This window comes from Cervus canadensis, chromosome 4, assembly GCF_019320065.1.
Source record: "Cervus canadensis isolate Bull #8, Minnesota chromosome 4, ASM1932006v1, whole genome shotgun sequence".
In the NCBI taxonomy this organism is placed as follows: Eukaryota; Metazoa; Chordata; class Mammalia; order Artiodactyla; family Cervidae; genus Cervus; species Cervus canadensis.
Window position 1 is genome coordinate 91,583,155 of NC_057389.1, and position 27,868 is coordinate 91,611,022.

Sequence of the window (27,868 nt, forward strand, 5' to 3'; positions counted from 1 at the left end):
TGGCTGTCCCACTAGGGGGCAGCGCCACCTCCAGTTTTCAGAGACCACAGAGCAGCAAGAGGTCACTGACAGCGTGGCCAGGCAAAGAGCTGGAGCCAGGTCTTTCGGACTCCCAAATCCTTTTCCTCTCTGTGCCGCCTCTAACACTGAGCAGCTCCCGACCCCGGCGCCCCCCGGAAGAGACCGGGCGGCCACAGCCGACGGTACCATGAGCCTCCGCATCCTCTCCTTCTCAATTCGCTCGTTCTCCTTCTTCTGCTCCCGCTCCGTGTTGGCGTGGTACGTGGCCACCGCCTTGGTGAGCTTCTGGATTTTGCCCGTGACCGACCTGTGATATTCCTTAAAATCCTTGGCATGCTGAAGAATGCTGTTGAGGTATTCCTGCAGGGCACAGAGAAGAGCCGACTGACTACAGGACCTTGCCCCAAGGGAGACGAAACTCCAAAGCGGGCTTGGTGAAAATCAAGGGGATGCGATCAAAGTGATCCTGCGACACTGCCTGCCGATAAGGTCCACCACTCTCTGTGGGGACCGTGTAGTGAGAAGGGCCCCCCTCCAACCCCGCCTCAGCAGACCGGGCAATCGCCCTGGCTGGGACAACGTGGCGGGGCCCACCGACCACTGCACAATGTGCCCCCGTGCCCTCCCCATCCACACCATCGCTGCGAGGCATGTAAGGAAGACGGCAGAGACGGGCACCAAAATTCAAGTCCAAGAATGCCTAGCTCAGCGTCACTTTTAACAGTGGGAAGTGGAGAATATGCTGTGTCCCAAGACAGGGAAATGGTTTCACAAACCACTGAATGTTGAGCACTCGGAGACAGAAAACAATGTAGACATTAAAAATCATGCTTCAATAATACTTTCAACAGGTCAACATGTCTATATATTTTTTAAAGACAGCTATTTAACCTTTGACTACTGTGTATATATAGTGGGGAAAAAAAGATTGCAATGACATATACCAAGAAGTTAACAGTGGTTAACGCTGAATGTTGACTTTTTGTTATTTTAAACTATGCCAATAATAGACACTGTTTGGAGAAAAACTTTAGAAAATACAAATATTTTTACATTAAGTAAAACTAAAAACATAAATATAAATGTAAACAGACAGAATCATACCAAACCCTGCTTGAATGGAGAGTCTGGTCTCCCTGACAGAACCTGTAACAACCTCAGTCAGACACTCCCTCTGCTCAGACCCCTCCGTGGCTGCCACCTCACTCCGAGCACAAGCCCAAGTGGTCCCCCTTGCCACAAGGCCCCACACGCTAGTCCCATCACCCCCCTTTCCTCACCTCCTCCCTCCTCCACCCACGCTCCCGCCACTCTGACTACACAGAACACTGGGGTGCCTTCCAACCCCGGGGCCTTTGCATCTTCCCCTGTCATCCACACATCCGTGTGGCTCCTCCCTCAGGTCTCTGCTCAAACCTCTCCTTCTCGCGGAGGCCCTCTCTGAACGACCATCCTGTGTGAACGGCTCCTCCATCTGTCTATCCCCATGTCCTGTCTCCTGACACCCTATTAACTCCCCAAACGTCACATGTGCATTTGATTACAGCCCATCTCCCCGACTGTCTGTACTGGTTTTGTTCACTGAAGTACTCTCAGCGCTGAGAATACTGTTATGATGAACAGAGACACACGCAGACAGCGTGTGGAGAGAAAAACGGGGACCCCACAGTGCAGGGCCGACAACCGCACCCCAGGGACGCACCTGGTGCTTCTGCCGGCGCTTGCGCTCCTGCTCGATCTTCTGCTGCTTCTCCAGCTTCTCGGTGATGCGGGCCTCGCGCAGGGACTGCCGCTTGCTGCGCTTGTAGGCCTTGGCGTTGAGGGCCGTCTCCAGGGCTGTGTCCCTCCTCATGCACACCACCACCTCCTGCCGCAGCTTCGGGAAGGAAGGGGAGAAATTGGCAACAGGTATAATTCGGTGATGCCCACGTGCCTCCACAATGCAAACCGGGCAGTGGGCCGCCACACCCAGGAGGACCCGAGCACAGACACATGCGTGGAGAGGACCTGAGGGGCGGGGGAGGGCGCTAGCAGGCACCCACAGTGCAGGGGATGGCTGCCCCTGGACACCCAGAGAGCCTCTCACGTCCTCAGGTCTCCAGCTTTGCCCTCCCTCAACTACACACAAAAGTTCTTACTGGTCATCCAAAAGCAAAGGACTCTCAGAAATAGACCCACCCAAGCCCCCTGCTGCAAGCTGGCCACAGCCACCTTAAGGAAGGCCCACACTTGCTCATTCCAATAGCAGGACGTGGAGAGGAAGGGGGGACAGTGGGTGAGTGAGTGTGAGGGGGAGCACTGTGCTTAAGGGTCAGGGTACACTTCATAACTGTCCCAGGGACTTCCCTGATGGTCTGCTGGCTGGGTATCTGCCTTGCAATGCAAGATACACAAGCTTGATCCCTGGTCAAGGAACTAAGATTCTACGTGCCTTGCAACAACTAAGCCTGCAACCACAGCTATCAAGCTCTCGAACCACACTTAGAGACCTCACAAGCCACAACTACTGAGTCGGCACACTCTGGAGCCCACATGCCACAACTACTGAGCTTGTGCGTAACAACGAAGATCCCAAGTGATGCAACGATGATCCTGCATGCCACACTAAGACTCAACGCAGAGAGAGACAGAGAAAGAAAGATTAAAAAAAAAAAACAAACAAACTGCCCAGTAAGCATCTCTCTGAATCTGAGCATCAGTATTGGCAGGAAGGGTCTCTTCCTAACCCCAGAGCCCACGCCTGCGCCCACCTGCCTCTGGAAGTTCAGCAGTCTGAGGGCCTTGAGCTCGATGGTAGCTTTGGTTCGCAAATCCCCGGCCAGGGACCCGGGAAGGTTTTCAAGTTCCTGAATTCGGTGTGCGATGCGAGCCTGCAGCCTAGGGTGTGAAGATGGAAAAAAATGACCCATGACGTGAGGTCTCACCGGTTTACAGGGAACCCCCCTGGTTCCCTTTCTTGAAAGCCAGAGCCTCAAAAGAATCCTCCTCAGCGGAGTCAACACTAGTTCTGAGACAGGAGAGGGCAGAGAAAAGGACGCACACAACACAGACTGCATAGCGGAGGGCAGCCAGAGTCCCAGGAGCCGCAGCAAACAGGAAACCTGAGAGGACAGAGCCGGCTTCTGGCATTTCAGCAGTGGGAGCGAGTCTCTGGAGTCAGGCGGGCCGGGGCCTCCATCCCCGCCCTAGAAACCTACTCAGCTATGAAGTGGGGAGACCCCTCAGAGCAACCCTACAGGCTTGGTCTCAGGTTCAAACGGGGGACTTCCCTGGAGGTGCAGTTGTTAAGACTCTGTGCTTCCACTGCAGGAGGCACAGGTTCGATCCCTGGTTGGGGAACTAAGATCTCACATGCTGCATGGTACAGCCGAAAAAAAGAAAAAAGCAGGGGTAGAGCATAAAGTTCCAATGGAATAACACCTATATTTTCACACATTTATTTATCGAGCATCTACTGTATGCCAGGGACCACTCGAGGTGTGGGGCTTCAGCACTAAATAAGACTAACAAGGGCACTTGGCTGCTCTCACCGAGTTCGTAAGTTTATCAGGAAGAAAAGCCATAAAGAAATTAAAAAATTAAGTTATCTACGGCTATTCCAGAGAAGTACTTTGAAGAAGGGGCTGGAAATGAGGGGTGTGGGAGACAAGAGTCTCTACCACATGGAGGCCTTGGCAATAAAGTTTAAATAACCGCAAGCAGTCATGCACAGGATGTGCAAAGGCCCCAGGGCAGGAACGAGTCTAACCTGTTAAACAGAAAGAGGAACCAGGCGAGTCAAGGAGGTGAGGACAGAGCACTGGGCAGGGGCTAAAGAGAAAAGGATTGCAAAATTGATAATGGGAAGCCAGTTTTAACCCAAGAAACAGATGTAATGTAAGTTAACTGAGAAAACAGACTGCACAGGCAAGGCCGAGAGCACGGAGGCTGGGGAGGAGGTGCAGACCAGTTGGCAGGGTGAACAGTGCTGGGGGAAAAGAAGCTGAGAGAGTTCACCAAGGGGACACAGCAAGCAAGGATCAAGGTCCCATGGTCCGTTTGGTGCTGGATGGGAGGCACACGGGAACAGAGACAGAAGGGAGACAGGGGCCATCTGGACAGGCCATCTTTAAGCCATTCAGATGGAGCAGGAGGGCAGGCACCCGGGCCCAGGGGCTGGAGCTCCAGGGCTCATCACAGCTGGAGATGCTCTTCAAAGACTGTTATTAAGCTGAGTCACTGATGTTTCTGGGGATTTGCGGTGAATGAGGCAAGGCCCCCTCCCCGGACAGAGCTGCCATTACCCAGGGAGGCCAGCCCTGAAGAGGTTACAAACACAATGGAGAAACGGTGGGAATGTGAGGTGTTCAGGGAGTGAATTTCAGGCACCCTCAGCACTGTCGGACAGGGTGATACAAATCTATACTGTGTGCCAGGCCCCTCACATAGTGCCCAGTGCCCAGGAGGCCAGGGCAAGGCAGACGACAGTGAGTGACATCCAGAAATGTCCACCGCAAAGCTCTCCAGGAGACTTTTTGAATGCAGATGAGCCAAAAGTTGGGATAGGAGGGGAGAACCAGGCATGTTCAATCCAACATGTATCTATCTGTACAACGTCCATGGAGGACGGTACTGCAGAATCTATGAAACTTCCACGTGCGCATAAATCCCCTGCACCCAAACCGAGCCGTGTGCACACATTTATTCTGACACACATGGGGTTTCTCTGCAAGGATGCACACACATCAGGGAACCAGAAGGCTGGGGACCAAGGCAGGAGGGGGACGCTGGCTGCATACCCCACTGGCCTTTAGAGCTGAGCACCACCATCAGTGCGTGTCAGAGCTGACGGGGTTGGGGGGGCACCCCTGGCTGGTGGCAGAACCTCACCTGTATTCCCGCTCTTGCAGGATCTCCACAGGGTCCAGGCCCCGCGGCTTCTGGATCGGGGTGATGCGGCTCTGCTTCTGGTGGAGCGGCACCATGGGGGCAGGCTGGGCTGGCTGCCCCGGTGACTGCGTCTGGGGCGGCATCACAGGGGAGGCAGCGGGCGGGACAGCAGGGGGTGCGGGTGACGGGCGCCCTGTCGGCTGTGGGGGTATCAGCTTCTGAGGTGTGCTCGTGGGGGCAGCAGCATTCGCCATAGGTCCTGGAGGGAGACAGGAAACAGGCCACCACGTCGAGTCCCAGGTCAGCCTCGGGAGGAGATGAAGAGCCTGTTGGGCACTGACTGCCCTGGGGACAAGCTCGTCCTGAGGCTGACACGGGCCGGGCAGCTTCCCAGCCCCCCAGCCCTCACTGCCCCACGACTCCTCACTCAAGGTCTGGCTCCCTCTTCCTTCTCGAGGTCTCAGCCTGCACATCCCTTCCCCAAAGCCCTTACTGGTCCAGGGGCCAACCTGGGGTGGTTATGGGGTGAGCCTGCCTCTCACCCACCCCAGCTGCAGCAGAATCCGATTTACGGGACTGGCTCTTCAAGGCCCATCACTGATCCTCAGGCCCGAAGAGGACAGGAATGAGTCTGTTTTATCCACAGCCTTGACCTCACAGGCGTGACCCTCAAATAAGTACTAACTATATCTTACACCGAACACCGGGGTGACAAAACCCTGAGTCTCCCCGCCCTCCGGCCTGCCTCCCACAGCTCTGGGGGCATTTTCAGGAGGGAAGGGGGCTGGCCGTGACCTGTAGGCTCAGGGCACCACATCCTGAAGGATGATGTCTGCTCTGCAGCCTCTCACTTGAGTCGCACAGTGGACTCATTCCTTACTCTCCCTCTCTTCCTGCTACTGGCTCAGAGACCCCAGGATCATTGTGACCCAGAAGACAAGGGTGGGTAGGTAGAGAGGAATGGGACCAAACCCAAGGCTCTGGGAGCCAAGCAAGGCCAGGTAAGACTCAAAGACGGCAGAAGCAGCAGACGTGTCCCCAGCCTACTTTCTCTGACCGGGCTTATCTCAGGGTCTGCACAGTATGAACTCAACGTGGGAGTCAGGGCACAGACGTGTCAGCAGGACAGAGGGAACTCACCTTCAGGCCAGGGCTTGGGAGGCCCTCCGGGGGGCTGGCCGGGCATCCCAGGAGGCACGCCTGAGGGTCCTGGAGGGGGCATGTTGGGCCCTCCCATACCTACACGCAGGGAGAAACAGACCAGAGAATAGAACGTGTCCTGTGTTTATATCTGTACCCGGCCCTGCACCCTGCCCCCACCATGGGCAGCCCTGGCTCCAGGGGACACATCCCACAAGGAGCCCCTTGGTGTGGGCACCGGAGTAGACAAGGGAGCCAGAGAAACACCATTTGTCACAACAGCAGCCCCGGTGCCAGGGAAGCCAATGGACAGCAGAGCCCAGACCTGCCAATGCACATGTCCACATTCCTATCTGTTGGCTCTGAGACCCCTCCCCATCCCAAGTGCCAGGGGCGCTGGGCCCTACCATGAGGCCTGCTGTAATTTGGAGGTGCTGGTCCAGGGCTGGGCCCGGGCCCTGTTGCAGACACGGAGGGTGGAGGTAGAGCTGGCATCTGTGGCTGCATCCCGGGCATCGGCCGCTTGCCCTGCACGGCCATCTGCAGGTGGTCAGGCAGGGGCTGCCCCCGGGCCAGCATCTTGTAGGCCATGATCTGCGCTCTGAGCTGGTGCAGCTGGTTCTGGTTGAAGGGTGTTGGGCCCCGGTTCTGCTGCCCCAAAGCCTGCGGGTCGGCACCATCCAGCGGGGCCCCTCCGGGCCCAGACGACATCTGTGGGCCCGAGGATGGGCCGCTAGCTGGAACCGGGCTGGAGGCGTGCTCGGAGCCTCCCAGGGGCGAGGGGTAACCTGTAGGGAGACATGGGTCTGGGTGGTCACTTGGCAACACATACCCAGTGATTTTTAAGGAAAAGATGGGGCCCAGCTTACACTGGCCCCTAACCTGAGACAAGGACGCCCAAATGACTCTGTACTCATGATTCAAACAAGAGATGCCCAGAGGGCACATGCTTGCAGCCTGGTTGGCAGCCTGTACAGAGCTTGGTTCAGCCCACTTAATAACTTGCCAACGATTAAAGCAGAGGTGACACAAATATCCAGGCTTTCTCTGGGCCCGCCCCTCTGCCCCTCGCCTTGGGCAGGTCCACTCCCCTCACTTCCCTTACCTGCAGAGCCCCTGAGCTTCCCGCCCCATTGACAGGAAGCCACCCCCATTCAGCAAAGAAATAGCCCAGCCCCGCCCCCTCCTGAGGTTCTGACTCAGCAGGTCTGAAGCAGGGACCAGGCGTCTGCTTTCTCTTTCCTTTTTCAGCTGCGTCATAAAACTTGAGGGATCTTAGTTCTCCAGATCAAGAAGTAAGGATCGAACCCAGAGCCCCAGCAATGGAAGTCCCAACCACAGGACTGCCAGGGAATTCCCAGAGTCTACACTCCTAATACGTTCCTGGATGACACCAGAGCCACTGTCCTGAGGACCCTGTCCGGCCCAGCCCTTGTCTAACACCTGGCATGGAACACGGTTTCATCCCACCAGTATCCACTCTCCTGGGGCTGCTCTGGGACAAGACGGCCTGAACAGGGCACAGCTAAGCCCAAGCTCAACAGCCCTCCATGACAGGGTGCACCACAAGGCTCAACTGTCCTGGGTCCTCGGAATCCATCTATGGGTGACTTCTTTAGGAAAGTGACCTCGGGACTTCCAGAGGGCGACAAACATGAGCAAAGAGGAGAAGGGAAACCATACCTTGGGAATGCTGGTCCATGGGGCTTGGCGGGGGCCCCATGCCTGCATGGCCCCCTGACCGCATCCCCATCCCCTTCATCTGGGTGTAGCGGGGGTCATCCGACATGCCCTTCTCATGCATGGACTCCATTGGCTGCAAGAGTGGACAACAAGGCAGGGTCAGCAAGGGGGCATGGGAAGAGACAGCACAGAAACGCACTGCACGAGAGAAGTTCAAGGTCACTGAAAACGTGCATCCAAAGTCACTGGGCACTTACTGAGCTGCCATGGCCAAGACATGGTCCTGATGCCTACTTAGGTGTCAAGGCACATGCGTGAAATAACGCCAGTAATGGGACCTGCAGACTGGTGATACAGAGGCAAGGGCACAGCTGGACGAGGACACCAGGGGGCGGTGGGGGACAGTTTCTGATGGCCCAAATCTCACAAGGGAAGCACAAGCAGAGCTCCCGGTCAGGAGCGGTTCTAGCCGTCACAAGAAGACCTTGTGACCACAGGGACCCTCTAGCCGAGGAGACTGTAAATCAGAGACAAGCAGTAACTCCTGCCCACGAGGTATGGTAGCAATAGTCAAAAGTCCTCACTAATCCCAGATTGGCCTCCTGCCTGCCAGCTGGGAGGGGGCCGTTTATAACATCCTTCTGCCCCTCCTAGGAGACATGATCTCCTAGACATGATCACCAAGATCAGATCTTGGTGGGACAGAATCACACAGCCTCCCTCCTGATGCTCAGCACCAAGCACTCCCCCCAAGGAATGGCTGGCAAAGTGGGCGTCTTCCGAGACCCTCCCAGGCTCAGATGCCAATGTCCAGCTCTCTGGTCTAAGAGGGGGCCCGGCAAAGTCAGCCACAGCTCAACGTGTACCGTGAAAGGAGGAGGAGGAAAAGACACGGGCCAAGAGCAGAGGGCCAGCTTCCCAACCAGAAGCAGCGTGGGGCCCTTGGGATGCTGAGCAGACCCCTGGGTGGGGCCTGCCCTCTGCCCCTTCTCCCCTGGGCTGGGGGAGCTGAGAGACAGGCTCCCCTCCCCCAGGGCAGGCGCTCTCTGCAGGCAGGGGAAGGGGCGGGGACCACCAAACCTCAGCTCTTGGGCCAGCCAGACACATGGCAGGCATCTGAGAGATGTGTCAGGTATCCAGGGAGAAACAAAATACAGCAGAGAACGGAGAAGAAACGGGCCCCCGCTGCACTGGGGGCAGCGGTCAGAGAATCATCAACAGCTTTCTAGGAAATGAGCAGACAGATACTGTACCCAAGTTAACAGAAACAGATGAGTGATGGGGAGGGTGGAGGGGGATCACCTCACTGCGCTGGAGGTCAGCGAGAGCCAAAGGGATGAGATGGCTCTGCCACCAACTCAGCGACCGTCCCTCTGAGACCCTACTTCCTCATCTGCAAAACGGGCACGATACATACCTGCACCTGATGGGCTGGCAGGAGGGGACTAAGTGAATGGGGTACGAACACATGCACAGCCTGGCAGGGAAGCCGGAGGGGTAGGCAGAGACCCCTCGTCCCCAGGCCTTGTGTTTTCTACTGTGACAGCCACCTGTGACCCCAGATGCTTGAAAAAGGCACCTTTTCCTTTAGATGCTTTTTATCCATAAGAGAGTATTTCCTCATTTCCTCCAACCGCCTCCCAGGAATACAAAGGAAGAGGAAAATTACATGTGTGAAAAGAGGTTTTCCTCATCTCACTGGCTAAAGCATCCTTGATGCGCTCAGGTGAGTGGTCAGGACAATGACACCCAAGTACAGGATCAAGCGGGGACAGAGGGCACTGGCTGAGGTGCTCCGTGAGTCACTCAGGCAAGCCAAGCAGTCCGAGTGCAGGTAACCAGGGGCCGTAGGCCGTCTTTCAGGATTTGGACACTTTTATTCATTAATAAGGCTTCCCTTGTAGCTCAGATGGTAGAGACCCGGGTTCGATCCCTGGGTCGGGAAGATCCTCTGGAGAAGGAAATGGCAACCCACTCCAGTACACTTGCCTGGAAAATCCCATGGACAGAGGAGCCTGGCAGGCTACAGTTCATGGGGTTGCAATGAGTCAGACACGACTGAGCGACTTCACTATTCATTAATAAAACAACAGGCGAGCGAGACCCAGGGTTAGGACAGCTGCCAGCTCGCAGTGGGGCTCAGGACGTACTGCGCACCCTCCCGGCCCTGCGCGCATGGACCCAGCTGGTGGGGCCGAGGGCCCGCAGCTCCCTACCTTGTGCATCTGGTGCATGTTGTCCTGAGGGTACCCTCCAGGGCCCTGGGTCGGGATGGGGTGTCCTGCCGAGGGAGGCCCTGGGCTGGGTCCCATGATGCTGTGGGCGGAGCCAGGGGAGGGGCCTGGGCTGGGGCCCAACATGGCTCCCGGGGAGGGGCCTGGGCCGGGAGAAGGGCCTGGCCGAGGAGTTCCGCCCAGGGCTGGGTCCGGTGTGGACATCTTCACAGGAGCTGCGGACAGTGGTCTCCTGCTGGGAAAAAAGTCCTGGTCAGTGTGGGGGTCACAGCCCCTGCTTGGGTGGGTCACAGCAGGTCCAGGACGATCACACACGGTCAGGTCAGAGCCTCTGACAGGCACTGCCCAACCACCCAGTCCTTTCTCCTCCATTCCTCTCCGAGCAGATGATAGTTAGACACCCAAAAAACCCAAGTGCCCTGAGGAAGGGGTGGGACCCAGGAGGTGGGGCAGCAGGTGACAGATACTGCCTGACTCCCCTGGTAGCTTTCTAGTTATAAGAGAGGGCGCGTCTCAGGGAAGTGCTGACACACCCTTCACGCCCTCGGAATGCTTGCTCATCTTTCCATTTAAGAAAAAAGAGGTGCGTGACTGAGGCTCAAAGCCTTTGCCGGCAACATCATCTGACTGGACCTTCATCAATTCAACTAAAACAAATATTCATGGCAAGGAATGCTGGTTTCAACTTAATTCAGTGAGACCAAGTTTCCTTTAAAATAAATGAATTTAAGTTTTAAAAGTAGGCTCCTTTAAAGAGCCTACATAACTAATGGCATAATTACATAACTAACTACATTAACTAGTGGCAAATTACATAACTAATGGCACTCTGGCATCTCAAATACCTCAAAAGTGATATTCAGGACTTCCCTGGTAGTCCAGTGGCTAAGACTCCATGCTTCCAGTGCACAGGGCCTGGGTTCAATCCCTGGTGAGGGAACTAGATCCCACATGCAGCAACTAAAACCCAGTGCAGTCAAATAAAAAGAAAATTTTTTTTTTAATTTAAAGTGATACTCAAGGGCTGCAAACTAAAACCTGATACCCAGAAGTATGACCCAGAGCCTCCACAAGATCCAAAAATCAGCCCCAAAATTCCTAATGTGAGCTAAGTCATGATTCCTTTGACTGGTCTGTGAGCTGATCAATTTTATAAGGGCTTTCTATAGTAAGGGTTCAATTTTCAATCTGTTGTGCAGTTACATGACCTTAAGTAAGATTCTCTTTAATGTAATAACCCCTTTCCTGATGATAGAGTAAGGCATTCTCAGTGCTAAAATCTGGAAAATACAAAAAGAACACAGAAACGTAAAATCACCAATCAACCCACCAGACTCAGAGGTTTTGTGTCTGCTGGCCCTGCAGACAGCAAGAAACAGCCCTGCCCTCTTACCCTCCCAGGAAGGTGGGCTGAGGGGTATCTGGGGAGGGAGGGCTGCAGCTCCGCAGAGCCCCCCAGAGCTGTGACAACAGAGCCCTCAAAGGAGGGCGGGCTGACTGGTGCTGCCCCCGGGACCCCGCCACACTCCAGGGCTTCTCCTTCGAGGCTGCTCCACACACCGGCAGACGCTCGCTCTGCAGGACTACTCAGCACATTCCAGGCACGGTTTCCCTTCAGAGAATCTCACCTAGGACCCTTTTCATCATTTAGTAGTCTTCAAGATGCAAATTCTAGAGGTTCAATCAAGTTTCCTGGGCCTGATGCATCCTGTTATTTTAAAGTCCCCCTCTAGCTTTTTACTTTGTTTAACTGCAATATAGTTAATTCAGTGTTGTGTTCCTTTCTGCTGCACAGAATCATTTTGCTACAGCAAAATGAATTGGCAGAGTCAACCAGTGGATATGCACATATACACATATCCACATTTTTCTAGATTCTTTTCCCATGAAGGTCAGGCTTCCCTGGTGGCTCAGTGGTGAAGAATCTGCCTGACAAAGTAGGAGACTCCGGTTTGATCCCTGGGTCGGGAAGGTTCCCTGGAGAAGGGAAAGGCTACCCACTCCAGAATTTTGGCCTGGAGAATTCCATGGACTGTATAGTCCATGGGGTCGCAAAGAGTCAGACACGACTGAGCAACTTTCACTTTCACTTAAACTTTACTAGGCTCTCCTGATTTCAAGGATAAATCTTGAAAAGGTACAGGAATATTTTGGGGGATGCTTTAAACATGCTTTACTTTACTTTTTAATATTTTGGCCACAACACACGGCATGGCATGTGGGATCTTAGTTCTCTGACCAGGGATCGAACCCGTGCCCGCTCCTTCTGGCAGTATGGAGTCTTAAACACTAGACCAGCAGGGAAGTCCCAGTACAGGAATATTTTTAATTTTCCTGATTTTTTTTTAAAAAAAGGTCTTCCTGTGAAAGGTGGGGGTATATCTTCCTGGATAACAGATCAAAAGCCCATACTTCTTCACTCCAGTTTCACAACTAAGTAACGGGAACAAAGAGGATGAGAAATCTCGGCAGAGCCAAATACCTCCCCCTGCCTGTGAACACACCCAACAAATGAGCAAACACTCCTCCATTCTGCCTGCATCCCTGGTCTCCTCCAGAGCTCCAGGAGCCTTTGAGATGAACTTTAAATACACCCAACAGGAGTGTCAGAGAACATGCTCACAATCCCTTCCCCACACATCCCAAACCCAATATGCTCAAGGAAAAATCAAACTTTATTTTCTTTTTTTTTTTAAATCAAACTTTAAAAAAACAGAAGACAAATTCGAGACCAATTCATTTGGAAGCAAAATCTGAGATGATTCAAAAAGACCTGTACTCGGAAAACTCTAAGACACTAATGAAAGAAACTGAGGGACTTTCCTGGTAGTCCAGGGATTAAGAATCCGCCTGCCAGTGCACAGGACACAGGTTCAATCCCTGCTCCGGAAAGATTTCACATGCCACTGTGAGCCCATGCGTCACAACTTCTGAAGCCCATGCACCCTAGAACCTGCCTGTGCTCCGAAATGAGAAGCCCGCAATGAGAAGCTGCAATGAGGAGCCCGCAAACTGCAACTAGAGAACAGCCTTTGCTTGCACAACGAGAGAAAGCCCGTGCAGCAATAAAGACCCAGCACAGCCAAAATAAATAAACAGAAATCTCATATACACACACACAAAAGAATGAATGAAACCGAAGATGACACAAATAGAAAGATACACTGTGTTCGTGGACTGCAAGAATTAATATTGTTAAAATGATCAAACCTCTCAAGGCAATCTACAGATTCAATGCAATCGCTATCACAATACCCATGGCATTTTTTTTTACAGAACTAGAACAAATAATTCTAAAATTTGTATGGAAATACCAAAGACCCCAAATTACCAAAGCAATCCTGAAAGAAGAATGGGGCTAGAGGTATCATGCTCCCTGATTTCAGACTGTTCTACAAAGCCAGAGTAATCAAGAGTATGGCACCGGCACAGAAACAGAGATCAACAGAACAGAATAGACAGCTCAGAAACAAACCATGCAACGATGGTCAGTTAATCTACAACAAAGCAGGCAAGAATACATGCAGAAAAAAAAATACACACCCAAATGCTCACAGCAGTATTGTTTACGGTAGCCAAGACTTGGGAGCAACATAAGTGTCCACCAACAGATGAACAGAGTTATAGTCTAGACAATGGAATATTACCCCACCATAAAAAAAAAAAAAAAAAAAAAAAACTTTGCCATCTGCAACATGGATGGACCTGGCAGGTATTCTGCTTAGTCAATTAGGAGAAAGACAAACACTCTACGTTATCACTTACATATGGAACCTAAAAATAAACCAAATGAATATAACAAAACAGAAACAGACTCACAAATACAGAGAACAAACTGGTGGTTACCAGTGGGAAGAGATGAAGGAGGAGGGGCAAGAGGCAGGTAGAGGATGAGGAGGTACAAAACAGTACGTATAAAAAAAAAAAAAAAACAGTACGTATAAAATGAACTACAAGGATATATTGTACAGCACAGGGAATAATAGCCAATATTTTATGATAACTTTAAGTGGAGTACAATGTAGAAAAAGTCTGTATCACAATGTTGTTTATCTGAAACTAATGGAACATTGTAAATCAACTATATCTCGGACTTCCCTGGTGGCACCGATAGTAAAGAATCCACCTGCAATGAAAGAGACCTGGGTTTGATCCCTGGGTTGGGAAGATCCCCTGGAGAAGGGACTGGCTACCCACTCCAGTTTTCTTGCCTAGAGAATCTCATGGATAGAGGAGCCTGTACAGTCCATGGGCTCACAAAGAGTTGTACATGACTGAGCAACTAAGCATGCACACACACACACACAACTATCAGTTCAGTTCAGCCGCTCAGTTGTGTCCGACTCATTGCGACCCCATGAATCGCAGCACGCCAGGCCTCCCTGTCCATCACCAGCTCCCGGAGTTTACTCAAACTCATGCCCATCGAGTCGGTGATGCCATCCAGCCATCTCATCCTCTGTCGTCCCCTTCTCCTCCTGCCCCCAATCCCTCCCAGCATCAGGGTCTTTTCCAATGAGTCAACTCTTCGCATGAGGTGGCCAAAGTACTAGAGTTTCAGCTTCAGCATCAGTCCTTCCAATGAACACCCAGGACTGATCTCCTTGCAGTCCAAGGGACTCTCAAGAGTCTTCTCCAACACCACAGTTCAAAAGCATCCATTTTTCCGCGCTCAGCTTTCTTCTCAGTCCAACTCTCACATTCATACATGACCACTGGAAAAACCATAGCCTTGACTAGACGGACCTTTGTTGGCAAAGTAATGTCTCTGCTTTTTATTTTTTTATTTTTTTCTCTGCTTTTTAATATGCTATCTAGGTTGGTCATGACTTTCCTTCCAAGGAGTAAGCGTCTTTTAATTTCATGGCTGCAATCACCATCCACAGTGATTTTGGAGCCCAAAAAAATGAAGTCTGACACTGTTTCCACTGTCTCCCCATCTGTTTCCCATGAGGTGATGGGACCAGATGCCATGATCTTAGTTTTCTGAATGTTAAGCTTTAAGCCAACTTTTTCACTCTCTTCTTTCACTTTCATCTTTTTAGTTCCTCTTCACTCTCTGCCATAAGGGTGGTGTCATCTGCACATCTGAGGTTATTAATATTTCTCCCGGCAATCTTGATTCCAGCTTGTGCTTCTTCCAGCCCAGCGCTTCTCATGATGTACTCTGCATATAAGTTAAATAAGCGGGGCCTTGAGGTACTCCTTTTCCTATTTGGAACCAGTCTGTTGTTCCATGTCCATTTCTAACTGTTGCTTCCTGACCTGCATACAGGTTTCTCAAGAGGCAGGTCAGGTGGTCTGGTATTCCCATCTCTTTCAGAATTTTCCAGTTTATTGTGATCCACACAGTCGAAGGCTTTGGCATAGTCAATAAAGCAGAAATAGATGTTTTTCTGGAACTCTCTTGCTTTTTTGATGACCCAGCGGATATTGACAATTTGATCTCTGGTTCCCCGGCCTTTTCTAAAACCAGCTATACCTCAATTAAAAAAAAAAAAAAAAAAATCTGGGACTTCCCTGGTGGCCTAGTGGTTAAGAATCCGCCTTGCAATGCACAGGACGCAAGTTCCAGCCCTGGTTGGGGAACAAAGATTCCACACGCCAAGGAGCAAACAAGCTTGCACACCGCAACTGCTGAGCCTGCGTGACACAACTAGCGAGTTTGTGCACCTCGACAAAAGACCCCACATACTGCAGCACAGATCACGCATGCTGTAACCAAGACCCAAGATAAACACTAAGGAAACAACGCAACCCACTGGGCACTGGTGCTCGTACCACCCTCGGACACAGGAGGGCAGACCTACAGCATCGCATGGGTGTGGAGTACAGGAAAAGGGAAGCAGGGAGCAGCCTTCCAGCCCTTGATGTGGCCTCTCGGGTCGTGGCATACTTGAAGGGTCCAGATCCTAGGTGCACAACTGCACGAGTCCTAGATCAGATACAGCACCTCCACGGCACTTGGTTCAAGCCGAGACCACCACCCTCCCAGCAGAATCCCTGTTCTGATTCTCTCACTGTAGGTTAGTTTCACCTGCTACTGAACTCCGTCTGAAAGGAGGGTCATACAGTTTACTTCTGCACAACGTCAGGTCTGGGAGGAGCATCCATGCTGTAGGGACAGCCATCAGGTCTCCTATTCCCGGACCCTGTGCTCCCAGGTTTTGGCTAGTACATGTAAAGCTGATGTGAACAATGTCAGTAGGTGGATGGAGGCGCACATTTTCCTTGTGCACGTGTCCAGGAGGGGAACTGCTTGTGGTAAGGGAGGCGTAATAACGTTAGCTTGACAGATATGGCCAGTTTTCCAAATTAGCAAAATAATCACATACACTGCCCTCCCTGCAGCAGCAGGGTAAGCATTCCAGTTCCTCTAATTCAACATTTGGTGCTGTCGGTCTTTTTAACTTGTAACCGTTCTGGTGAGTGAGTAATTGTATCTCATTATGGTTTTAATTTGCATTTCCCTTGTGACTAACGGTGTCACATCTTTTCATAGGCTCACTGGCCACCAAAAGATCCACTTTTATACAGGCTCTAAGTTTTCACTAACATTTTATTGGGGATAAGTGATTACAATTAATGTCTCTCAGTGATGAAGACAAGTTCTTAATTTTAATGATGTTCAATATATCAAGTGAAAGTCACTCAGTCATGTCTGATTCTTTGAGACCCCATGGACTACACAGTCCATGGAATTCTCCAGGCCAGAATACTGGAGTGGGTAGCCTTTCCCTTCTCCAGTTCTTCCCAACCCTGGGATCGAACATATGTCTCCCACATTACAGGTGGTTCCTTTACCAGCTGAGCCACCAGGGAAGCCCAAGCCGGAATCAAGACTGCTGGGAGAAATATCAATAACCTCAGATATGCAGATGACACCACCCTTACGGCAGAAAGCGAAGAACTAAAGAGCCTCTTGATAAAAGTGATAGAGGAGAGTGAAAAAGTTGGCTTAAAACTCAACATTCAATGAAGATCATGGCATTCAGTTCCATCACTTCATGGCAAATAGGTGGAGAAACAATGGAAATGGTGACAGACTTTATTTTCTCAGGCTCCAAAATCACTGCAGATGGTGATTGCAGCCATGAAACTAAAAAGACACTTGCTCCTTGGAAGAAAGGATATGACAAACCTAGACAGCATATTAAAAAGCAGAGACATTACTTTGCTGACAAACATCCATCTAGTCAAAGCTACGGTTTTTCCAGTAGTCATGTACGGATGTGAGAGTTGGACTATAAAGAAAGCTGCATGCTGAAGAAATTGATGCTTTTGTACTGTGGTGTTGGAGAAGACTCTTGAGAGTCCCTTGGACTGCTAGGAGACCAAACCAGTCAATTCTGAAGGATATCAGTCCCAAATATTCACTGGAAAAACTGATGCTAAAGCTAAAACTCCAACACTTTGGCCACCCGATGAGAAGAACTGACTCACTGGAAAAGACCCTGATGCTGGGAAAGACTGAAGGCGGGAGAAGGGGACAACAGAGGATGAGATGGTTGGATGGCATCACCGACTCAATGGATATGAATTTGAGCAAGCTCCAGGAGTTAAGTGATGGACAGGGAAGCTTGGCATGCTACAGTCCATGGGGTCACAAAGAGTCGGACATGACTGAGCGACTGAACTGAACTGAATATATCAAGTCTGTTCTTTTACAATTAATGGTTCTGGGGTTCTGTTTAAGAAATCTTTGTCTATCTGTGACAATGAGAAATAATGTATTTGTGGTCTCTACCTTTAGTTCTTGACAGAGTTCTTAAAACCCATGCAATTTCCTAAGTGATAAGGGTGATAAGAGCATCTTACACAGAGCTCCAAAATCCCTTAGAATTCCCTCAGAGACAGGACAGTCTTTGGTTCTAATGAGGCTACTCCAGGTGGGCTCCTGAATGACTTTAGGATGGAAGCTGGTCAGAAGGAAGATGTTAATAGTTTAGAAACTTCAGCTACATCCTCCAAGGAGGGGAGAGGAGCTGAAGACTGAGTTCATAGATCATGGTTATGTGATGAAGCACCAAAAACCCTAAACTACGGGGTTCACAGAACTTCAGGGCTGGTGAACACATTCATGTGCTAAGAGGGTGGTGCATCCCAACTGCATAGGGACAGATACTTCTGCACTCAGGACTTTTCTGGACCTCACTTTACGTATCTCTTCTGCTGGCTGTTCATCTGTAGCCTTTATAAACTGGTAAAAATAAGTAAGATTCCCTGGAGAAGGAAATGGCAACCCACTGCACTATTCTTGCCTAGGAAATCCTGTGGACAGAGGAGCCTGGGGGCTACAGTCCATAGGATCACAAAGAATCGGACACTACTTAGCAGTTAGACAACAGCAGCAGCAGCAGCAAATTACCAAACTGGACAAAGGCATCAGGGGAATCCCTGTTTGTAACCAAGCTGGACAGGAGTGTGGATAACCTGGAAACCCACTCACTACTTGCCACTGGCATCTGAAGGGGCATTATTCTCGTGGGACTGAACCCCTAACCCGTGAGGTTTCCACTAACTCGTGGTTAGTGTCAGAATTCAAATGAACTGCAGGACACCCGAATGGTGTCCACACAAACCTGGAGAACTATTTGGTGTGGGGAAAAAAAACATGTTTGGTGTCAAAAGTACTGTGAAGAGAGAAAGCAGGTTTTCCTTAACTGCTTCAAGGTCATGGAGATATAGAAAGAAAGGAATATTTCAAAATTCAGGGGAATTATGTTTTGCTTCTGTGTAACTATTACTAGTCACTATTATCGGAGACGGCAATGGCACCCCACTCCAGTACTCTTGCCTGGCAAATCCCATGGACGGAGGAGCCTGTGGGCTGCAGTCCATGGGGTCGCTAAGAGTCGGACACGACTGAGCGACTGCACTTTCACTTTTTAGTTTCATGCATTGGAGAAGGAAATGGCAACCACTCCGGTGTTCTTGCCTGGAGAATCCCAGGGACGGGGGAGCCTGGTGGGCTGCTGTCTACGGTGTCGCACAGAGTCGAACACGACTGAAGGGACTTAGCAGCAGCAGCAGTGACTATTACTGAGGACACATCAGCCGCAAAGAAATCACGGAGAGGCTCCTTCCCTTGGCTGACTGTAGAACTTTGGAGGTCCACCTGCCTGCCAATGCGAGGCAATGGGTTCAATCCCTGGTCAGGAAACTAAGACCCCACCTGCCATGGGACTGTTAAGCCCAAGCGCTGCAACCACTGAAGCCCATGTGCCTAGAGCCTGTGTTTCGCAACAAGAGAAACCACTGCAGTGGGAAGCCTGTGCACTGCAACTAGAAAATAGCTTCTGCTTGCAACTGGAGAAAGGGTGTGCGAGGTAATCAAAACCCAGCAAATCAAACCAGGCAATCAAAACCGAAATACATAAATAAATGAATAAGTTTAAAAAAAAAAAAAAAAGAATGAGGTAGCACTGTACATACGTATACGGAGATGGTCCAAAATGAAGCGGGGGAAGAAGGTACCGTCAAAGTTAGGAGTGTAGGCCTGAGCACCGTTTTGCTAAGAATAACAATTTCCTCATGTTAATCCAAGCATAGAAGTTAGCCCCAAGAAAACATGCACCAAACTGCCAGTGGCTCTCTATGGAGGCGTGTGATGGGGAACTTAACACGTTCCACATCACAGACTTCTGGAGTACTTTCTTTGTGTGTGTTTGTTTTAACCATCTATTACTTCTGTAAACAGGATTTAAACACACATACACTTTTTAAAGAGGGAAAAAAAAAAGCCTAGGTCAGACAAAATACATGGGAAGTCAACACCCAGAAAAGATGCCCAGGAAGTGTCTCTGGGGAAATAAACAAGGACGATGAAAGCATTTGGAAACTGTGTTATTTTCCATCTACTTTCAACTTCACCAAAATTGCTGTGCTGATGTTCAGATGTGGAACCAGACTGCTTCAGTATCAGAGATCTCATTTCTTCTTTCATACCAGCCTTAGTGCTTCTCTTCTAAGGACCATGGTTTCTCTTAAAAGGATCATGGTGGCTGACCACTACAGCAGGATAGGCTGCTAAGGGGTGATAGGGACCCTCTGAAATCTGTTTACTGAGATGATCAGTTAAGGTGTTTTTTTTCCCATTTTGCAGGATAGCTGCTATTTGTTTCTGGGGCATGGAGAAATGTGAAGACACATTTCAGCAGCAGCTCCATGGCAGTCAAGTCATGACTCAGAGCTGAGAGAGAGTTCAAAGCGGCTTGGCCGGGTGGCTTCAGCAAATCCAGCCTCATTCGTCACATTTAAACTACAAAATGAGACTTCCCCTAGATACTCCACAACTAATAAAACCCTCCACACTTGACCTGAGGCTGTGGGGTGCAGCAGTCCTCAAACCAGCAAGGACATGGGTCAGGGCACCTGTGGTTTCAGGGACCCCATGGAAATAGCACATTCCTGAGCCCAGAAGCTGGCTATTCTGTGGCAAACACTATCCTTGCAACATAATTAAGTAGCAAAACCTTGCCCTGCATTTAAAAGAGAATACATTTCAGAAACTAAAAAATCATGTCCTGATGATGATAAATTACAATGCCTTCTCAGGTCTACCTAAGAGGCAGACATGCCAAATTGTTACCCAGTATTATTTTTAGCACTGGGAATTATACATCATTTGATTCACTGGAATCCTCCCCCTCCCACTCCGCCCTTAAGTATTTCATTCATTTGAAAACCACTGAAGAGCACCTCCCCACTTATAACATGGCAGGAGACAGGAAGGCAACCAGGCCCTCAGGGAGTTCAAGCTCTAACCTGGCAGGGAGATAAAACGGTCTACCTTCCAGAACACAAACACTGCCTATCTACAACTCTTTACTATGACCCAGACTCCATGTGCCCTGGAGGAGGAAATGGCAACCCACTCCAGTGTTCTAGCCTGGAAAATTCCATGGATAGAGGATCCTGGCGGGTTACAGTCCATGGGGTTGCAAAGTTAGACACGACTTAGCACAGCAGACTCCAGGTGACCCCAACATAAATAAGCATCAAGTAACCATAACAAGCTTTACAGCTCTGTCCTGACCCTTGTTCAGTCGCTCAGTCGTCTCCAACTCTTTTCGACCCCATGGACTATAGCACACGAGGCTTCCTTGTCCTTCATTATCTCCGGGAGTTTGCTCAGACTCACATCCACTGAGTTGATGACGCCACCCAACCATCATCCTCTGTCGCCCTCTTCTCCTGCCCTCAATCATTCCCAGCATCAGGGTCTTTTCCAATGAGTCAGCTCTTTGCATCAGGTGGCCAAAGTACTGGAGCTTCAGCTTCAGTCCTGACCCTGCTCCACCTCTGAAACCTGGGTAGACTCTCCTCCTCACCTCTGTTAATGCTGACCGAGCCCCACTGGATGAACAGCAGGACCACCACTGAGTCTGCTGTGAGACCTGCTCTGTACTCAACACTGAGCGTTACCTGTGACTCCTGGAGATGGCTGAAGAGAAATTCCCCTACAAGAGGGACGCACAAAATCCAAGTGTGGCACCTCCAACCGCCACTTGTGGCAGTGTTGTGACAGGCCACCTCCAAACACCTGGGGAGAACAAACTCACCCTGAACTGGGTTCCAGGGACTGGGCATGCAGCAGAGAACAAAGTCTCTGCCTGGTGGGACTGACGACTGAGTGACACAAATAAACAGGACACAACGTTGCTAGTGGGTGGAAGCGCTGTGCATCATCAAGTAGGATTAACAGTCAGGCTGATGGGAGGCGCGCTTCCAATCACGGTGGCCAGGACAGTCTCAGTGATGGGGACACATCTGAGCAGAAAATCTGGAGTGCAATGGGAGCCGGTGGCTGTGGGCAGGCACAGGACCAGCAGCTACAAAGGCCCTGGGGTGGGACCCTGAAGGAGAAGAGCAGGTGAGAAGGGGGAGGCCACAGACGAGATCAGAGATGGGTGAAGGGCACAGATCACAGGCCTCGAGGGCAGGGGTGAGGAAGTAGAAGTCCACCCAAGGTGCAATGGGAAACTACTGGTATATTCCAGGTAAGGCAGTGACATGGTCTGATGATGGTTTTAGAAGATTCTTCTGAACCGGCAGATGGAATGGATGTGAGAGTGAGAGAATAAGAGGAGACAGGGATGACCAAAGTGACCCGGAGGGCCTCAGCTAGCACATGCCATGCCATGCCATTTGAAATATAAGGGGCTTTCCTGGTGGCACAAGAGTCCACCTGCCAATACAGGAGACGTGGGTTCCATCCCTGGTCCAGGAAGACCCCACATGCCACAGAGCAACTAACCCTGTGCAACACAATTACTGAGCCAGTGCGCTAGAGCCCAGGAGCTGCAACCACTGTGCCAACGTGCTGCAACTACTTAAGCCCACACACCTAAAGCCTGTGCTACACAACAAGGGGAGCCACGGCAATGAGAAGTCCGTGCGCTGCAACTAAAGAGTCGCCCCTGCTTACTGCAACTGGAAAACTAAGACTGAGAAGCAATGAAGACTCAGCACAGCCATGAATAAATAAAAAGAATTATCAAACAAAAGAAATACAAAAAGTGCCCCTTCCCTGGGGGCAACCAGCACTGGAACACTGATGCTGGCTGAAGAACAGAAAACAGGAGGAGGAGCGTCCAGCGGAGCACCAAGTGCAGCAGAGAGAGCACTCCAGAGGTGAGGGCCTCCAGGGGCTATTCTGAGGAGGCGCCAGGAGTCCAGGCTGCGGTCCAATGTGTGCTCGGAGAGCATCAGGGCCAGAAGCGGCTCCCAGGGTGCACGGAGGAGCCCCCTGCGCATCAGTGTAGCCATGGGCACAAAAGACATCCTCCCTCCAACTATACTGAGGCTTTTGGGGCAAACCCTGCCCCCTTCCGTCTCTCACAGTACCAGGTGAGGCAGCAACTGCCACACGGCCACCTGCTTCCTGAACCAGCGGGGCATGACTTGCCAGTGAAAGGAGAACTTACACCACCCCAGGGAGCCACGTTAAAGCCCATCCTCTTTTTTTTTTAAATTGCAGTCTAGTTGATTTACCATGTGTTAGCTTTAGGTGTACAACACAGTGATATTTGTACATAACCCTTTTCAGATTCTTTTCCCCTATGGGCTATGCCAAAATATTGAGTACAACCCCCCGGGCTCTATAGCAGGTCCTCAATGGGAAAGACCTTCCTCTTTGTCACACTCCAGGAGCTGGTAGACTTCACAGTGAGCAAAACTCAGACTGCTCCCGGTTACAAGTGTCCACACACAAAAATGAACACACGGCCCTTAGGCAAAGTAACGGAGCCCCGAAACCAAGCTCTGGAAACCAGTCTTGGCTTCCAGGAAGGCGCCAGGGCAGAAAAGTCCATTCCCTGAGGGGAATTGGAGGGAATTGGCTACAACCCTTCCCCTCCCTCTGCTGTGGCAAACGGAATCCCCCAAGAAACCCAGCTACGCCTGGAGGCAGCTCCAAGCCCCTTTCCGCTCAGGAAGATGAGCAGAGGCCTACTTTCTCATGCCCATCAAATCCATATCCTGAAAAATTTCCCGGAGATGGGGGTTCGATCCCTGGGTCGGAAAGATCCCCTGGAGTAGGAAATGGCAACCTACTCCAGTATTCCTGCCTGGGAAATTCCATGGACAGAGGCACCTGGCGGGCTCCAGTCCATGGGGTCACAAAGAGTTGGACACAACTGACGACTAAGCACACAAGAGCAAACAGGAAGATATCACCGATCACACCGATGAGCTTCCTGCTTCTTAGGGATGACACCTGGAAGACAAGAGTTCACATGACCTCAACTCAGTTCTCATAGATTCACCCTCAGACCCCTCCCCTCACCAATATTCCCGTGCTGTTACTTCCCTTTTAGAGTAGGTTTTGCGCATTCTTTTTATTTTTTTAAAAAAACCTTTGATTCTCCAGCGTTCCAATTAAGTTACGAGGAGACATGTGAAACGGAAAACATTTTGTTTTTCAAAATCCAAGCCACCTAACACACTTCCCTCTTTCCAGTGCCGTATGGTGAAACTGCAAAGCACAACATTTTAAAATTATTAAAGACGAGATGGAGGCACCCATTCCTTTTCTACCACTTTGAAAACATATGAAACTACTGCAATGGGGCAAAAATCTATTCTGTATCTTAACCCGCTAGGATGTTGTTGGGATCCTAATAAATAAATAACAACAGCGACAAACCATTTACTCTTGTGTGTCAGGCACTTTCCTAAGCACTTAACATTGGTCATCCACCATTTTGCTATTGTTTAGTCCTTGCAACAATCGTACACGTTGGGTACTATTACTGGACCAGCCCTTTTTGCTGGTCCATCTCCATAAGGAGATGGATATGAATGAATGAGGACAGGGTCCTTGCCTGCCCCAGCAGCACCAAGTTCATAGCAGGTGCATGCCTGTTCCCTATACAAACAGGGAATGCGTGGGTGGGCCACTTCCTGCACAACTCCAGGGGGCGCCATGGACATTGTGCTCTGTCTGGGGTCAATCTGAATGCCCCCTGAGCCACGGCAGCCCTGATGACCCAGGCCAAAATCAACCGTCGTTCCTGAGGACTTACCCCATTTCTTGGAGGCAACAAGAGGGAAACTGGCCAACCCAGGAGTCAGACTTGGATGTTCAACCCCAGAGGCCCTGGTGAAATATGCCTGGACCTCAGTTTCTTCACTGGCAGAAAGTTCTCATGGGATATTCACCCAACACACTGAGTCCCTCCCCTTCTCCCACATCTGATAAACAGTGAGGACCGGAAGCTGGTCTACGGTTACCTCCCAATGTTTTGAGGGCCCACAAGAGAAGCAAAGGCATATAAAGAAATTATGTGTTTTAAAAAAATAAATATGTGTTTATGTTGGCATGCTTTTCACTGACAGAAAGTCTGGAGACCACTGCACTGCCCTGCACCAAAGCTGCAGGTGGGGTGATGAGGTCACCCCACGATGAACACCCCCCCCCAAAAAACCTGCAAGATCAACATCTCCTGAAGGGCTGGCATGTGCGCCCAACTGTGTCCGACTCTGCGACCCCATGGACTGTAGCCCACCAGGCTCCTCTGTCCAGGAATCTCCAGGCGAGAATAGCGGAGTGGGTTGCCAAGCCCTCCTCCAGGGGACCTTCCCAACCCAGGGACTGAATCCACGTCTCCTACATCTCTTGCATTGGTAGGAGGATTCTTTACCACTGAGCCACCAGGGAAGCCCCCGTGAAAGGCTGGGCACAAATGATTTCAAGTGGCATGAGGAGGAACGCTTATTATTTTCATAATTGTATATAGATTGAGTTTAAAGAAAATTAGGAAAATGTATATAACCTGCACATCAAACCTGGGGTTTCTGGGATACAGAATGACTCTTATATTTTCAGTTTTCTGAACAGTTCATTTACAAATACATACATATAAACAAAACCACCTCCGATAAGCTGAGAGCTCATTACATGCCAGACTCTGCAGCGTGTTAAGCCATTTGCCATACTATCTTTTCAACCCTCACAACAATTCTTTGAGCTGGCACGGCTGTCATATCTGTTTCTCAAGTGGGGGAACCTACTGCTAAGTGTCTTGAGGTCAAACTAGAATTTAGAGTTGACTGTGAATCCAGGAGGTCTAATTCCAGAACTAGCACTTCATAACACCACCTCCTATTAACCACCACCCCACACCCTCACTGTTGGGGGAATGAGGTTTGGAGAAAATGGCCTGGAAAGCTTTAGAAAAAAATTAAAAAACAAAGCAAAACACAGCATGAGCAACTAGTATTTATTGTCTGCAACTCACCCTCAAGTCCTGGGCCAAGTACTTCACACACAAGGCTACTCAATCCTCAAGAATACCCTCCTCCTTCATCCACAAATGTTCGCAAAGGACCTACTACACACTGGGCCAGGGTACACTAAAGGAGATTACACAGACACAGCTCTGATGGCCCTTGGAGAAGAGATGTGTAATTACAAACTGGAGTAACTCCTAACACAAGAAAGGATCAAGATGACCATGTGCAAAAGTAGCAGAGGGGAGCAACGACTGGTCCCGGGTGGTCAAACACAACCTGGGGGTCCTCCCTAACCCTGAGTAAAGGCCCCCTCTTCCATGCAGCTACCCTGATGTCTGGTTCCCACCACTCACACCCATCAGCTGTGTTCCTCACACATGACAGGCCTCCAGCTGTTCCCACGTTTACCACCTGTTCCCCTACAAGACTGAACAGGCCCCTCTGCGCACCCAACCTCCAACTACCAAACACCCAGTTGGGGCTCAACAAGTATGTGTTGAACAAGAAAGGAAGAGATTGGACTGAACAACAATAGGGCTTCCCTCTTGACAGGAACCATTTTACAGGCTTTCACCAGCTCCATTTGTGTCATTATTCTCATTTCACACATGAGGACACTGAGAGGTTCCCAAAGATTAAGATATTTGCCTCCTGTCACACAGCGAAGTGACCAGCAACAGCCGGGAGTCAAACTCGAATCAGGCCTGTCATTTGAAAGTGAAAACTTGTTTCAAATTCCTAGGAAGTGGCTCTCGCTGCTTATTCCCTACTTTCCCCAATGATTCATTAGGGGGAAAAAACATCAAGACTAGTGTCTTCAAGACCTTCACAAAACACCTTCTCCTGAAAGATTCACGTTTTAATAAAACACCTTAATCTGGAAAATCGATTGGAAGAAAGGGGAAAGGATGCAAAACTAAAACAATGCTTTCAACAGCAAACAGTTCTCCCCGTCCTCCCCCACTGCTGCCGACCCCCGGCTTCGGGGCAAACGTTCTCAAGTCACTACTTGCGAGGGGTTAGCAGAGTTATTTACCTTTCCTTGAAAATCTAAAACGACGCGACTTTTTTAAAAATAAAAATTCAGGTCGGCTAACCCAGGGGGGCTGCTAATGTTCGTGTCCGGGCGACGCTGGACACACCTGGGGTTTTTTCTATTGAGCTCCGACTGCAGCCTCGCCAAAAGGCAACATTCGAGTCGGACCCGTTAGAACGTAACCAGAAAAGCCCGGACGCCTGGCTATTGTTGCAGCCCCGGCGGACACCGGGATGTGGGCCCCTGGACCGCCGACCGGGCGACGCGCTTTGTCCAGCGACCCCGGCGAGAGCGCGCGCGGGGGGCGCGCGGCCTCCACGCGGCCCGGGCCCCCACCCCGCCGGCCCGCGGATACTGTAGTCGCCGAGGCCTCGCTGCCTGTGGCCTTCCCCGCGCGCGCGGTGCCGGCCAGGCTTCTTGACCCTCGGGCGCCGCCGTACCCCGGCCCCGCTCCGGGCGCCGGCGGCCCCCTCCCCCCTCGGCGCCCCGGCTCCATTCAAACCGTCCTCCCAAGCCCCGCGCCGCGCTCCCCCCGCGACCCGCGTTCCTTACCGGGAGTCGCTGGCGCCGTCGCCTTCCCGGCGCCGCCCCCGCCCCTCCACGCGGGGCCGGGGGCAGAATGGGCGTCTCGCTTCTCCTCACGAAACAAAGAAGCAGCCGCAGCCGCCGCCGCCGCCGCCGCCGAGCGAGGGTAAGCCTCGCGCGCGCGCCCGCCTGCCTCAGGCGCCCCCCCACGCTGCCCGCGCCCCCGCTGCGCGCGCACTCGCCACCTCCCCTCCCCCCACCACGAACTCCCTCTCTCGCTTCCGCTGCTGGCCCGTCCTCGTGCGCGTGCCCGCCCACCCTTCCGCTCCTAGCGCGCGTGCGCGTCTAGCCGGGGCTGTCGGGGAGAGGTGGGTGGGGCCAGAGAGAGCTAGAGCGCCCGACGCGCCTCCCCACTCTGTGCGGGACGGTCATGCGCCTGCGCGCGGTGGTCTCCGTCCTCGCACGCCGCGCGTCTCAACGCCGCCGAGCATGCGCAGAGCAGGCGGCACTGCGGCGGTGGTGGAGGTGTAGGTGGCAGCGGGAGGTTGGGGGATGGGATGGGTGGTGGAGAGGTCTGCGGGGAAAGCGTGGCGGAGGGACCCTGAGACTCAGAAGTGAGGCT

At 51.3% G+C, this 27,868-nt stretch overlaps 2 protein-coding genes across 19 annotated transcripts in view; one reads left to right on the top strand and one right to left on the bottom strand.

Moving 5' to 3' along the window:
- The window catches only part of SMARCA4 (SWI/SNF related, matrix associated, actin dependent regulator of chromatin, subfamily a, member 4), a 91,023-nt gene extending 63,608 nt beyond the window's left edge, over nt 1–27,415 (bottom strand). For 7 of the 9 annotated variants that reach the window (XM_043466596.1, XM_043466594.1, XM_043466593.1 and 4 more), the window contains exons 1-9: nt 27,274–27,415; nt 9,930–10,182; nt 7,714–7,846; nt 6,438–6,818; nt 6,031–6,129; nt 4,891–5,149; nt 2,772–2,898; nt 1,724–1,897; nt 208–381 (exon numbers count right to left, since the gene is read on the bottom strand). In XM_043466596.1, the coding sequence (XP_043322531.1) occupies nt 208–381; nt 1,724–1,897; nt 2,772–2,898; nt 4,891–5,149; nt 6,031–6,129; nt 6,438–6,818; nt 7,714–7,846; nt 9,930–10,151 (1,569 nt within the window). In that variant the 5' untranslated portion in view covers nt 10,152–10,182; nt 27,274–27,415. The remainder of the gene's footprint in view (nt 1–207; nt 382–1,723; nt 1,898–2,771; nt 2,899–4,890; nt 5,150–6,030; nt 6,130–6,437; nt 6,819–7,713; nt 7,847–9,929; nt 10,183–27,273) is intronic. The other 2 variants (XM_043466595.1, XM_043466588.1) reach the window with 1 other exon arrangement.
- LOC122440402 (basic proline-rich protein-like) overlaps nt 26,895–27,868 on the top strand; it is a 43,822-nt gene continuing 42,848 nt past the window's right edge. For 9 of the 10 annotated variants that reach the window (XR_006269099.1, XM_043466600.1, XM_043466597.1 and 6 more), the window contains exon 1: nt 27,269–27,412. Coding sequence is in view for 1 of the 10 variants with exons in the window: in XM_043466615.1 (XP_043322550.1) it covers nt 26,955–27,412 (458 nt within the window). In the remaining 9 variants the exon portion in view is untranslated. Of the gene's footprint in view, nt 27,413–27,868 lie in introns of all 10 variants that reach the window. The other variant, XM_043466615.1, reaches the window with a different exon arrangement.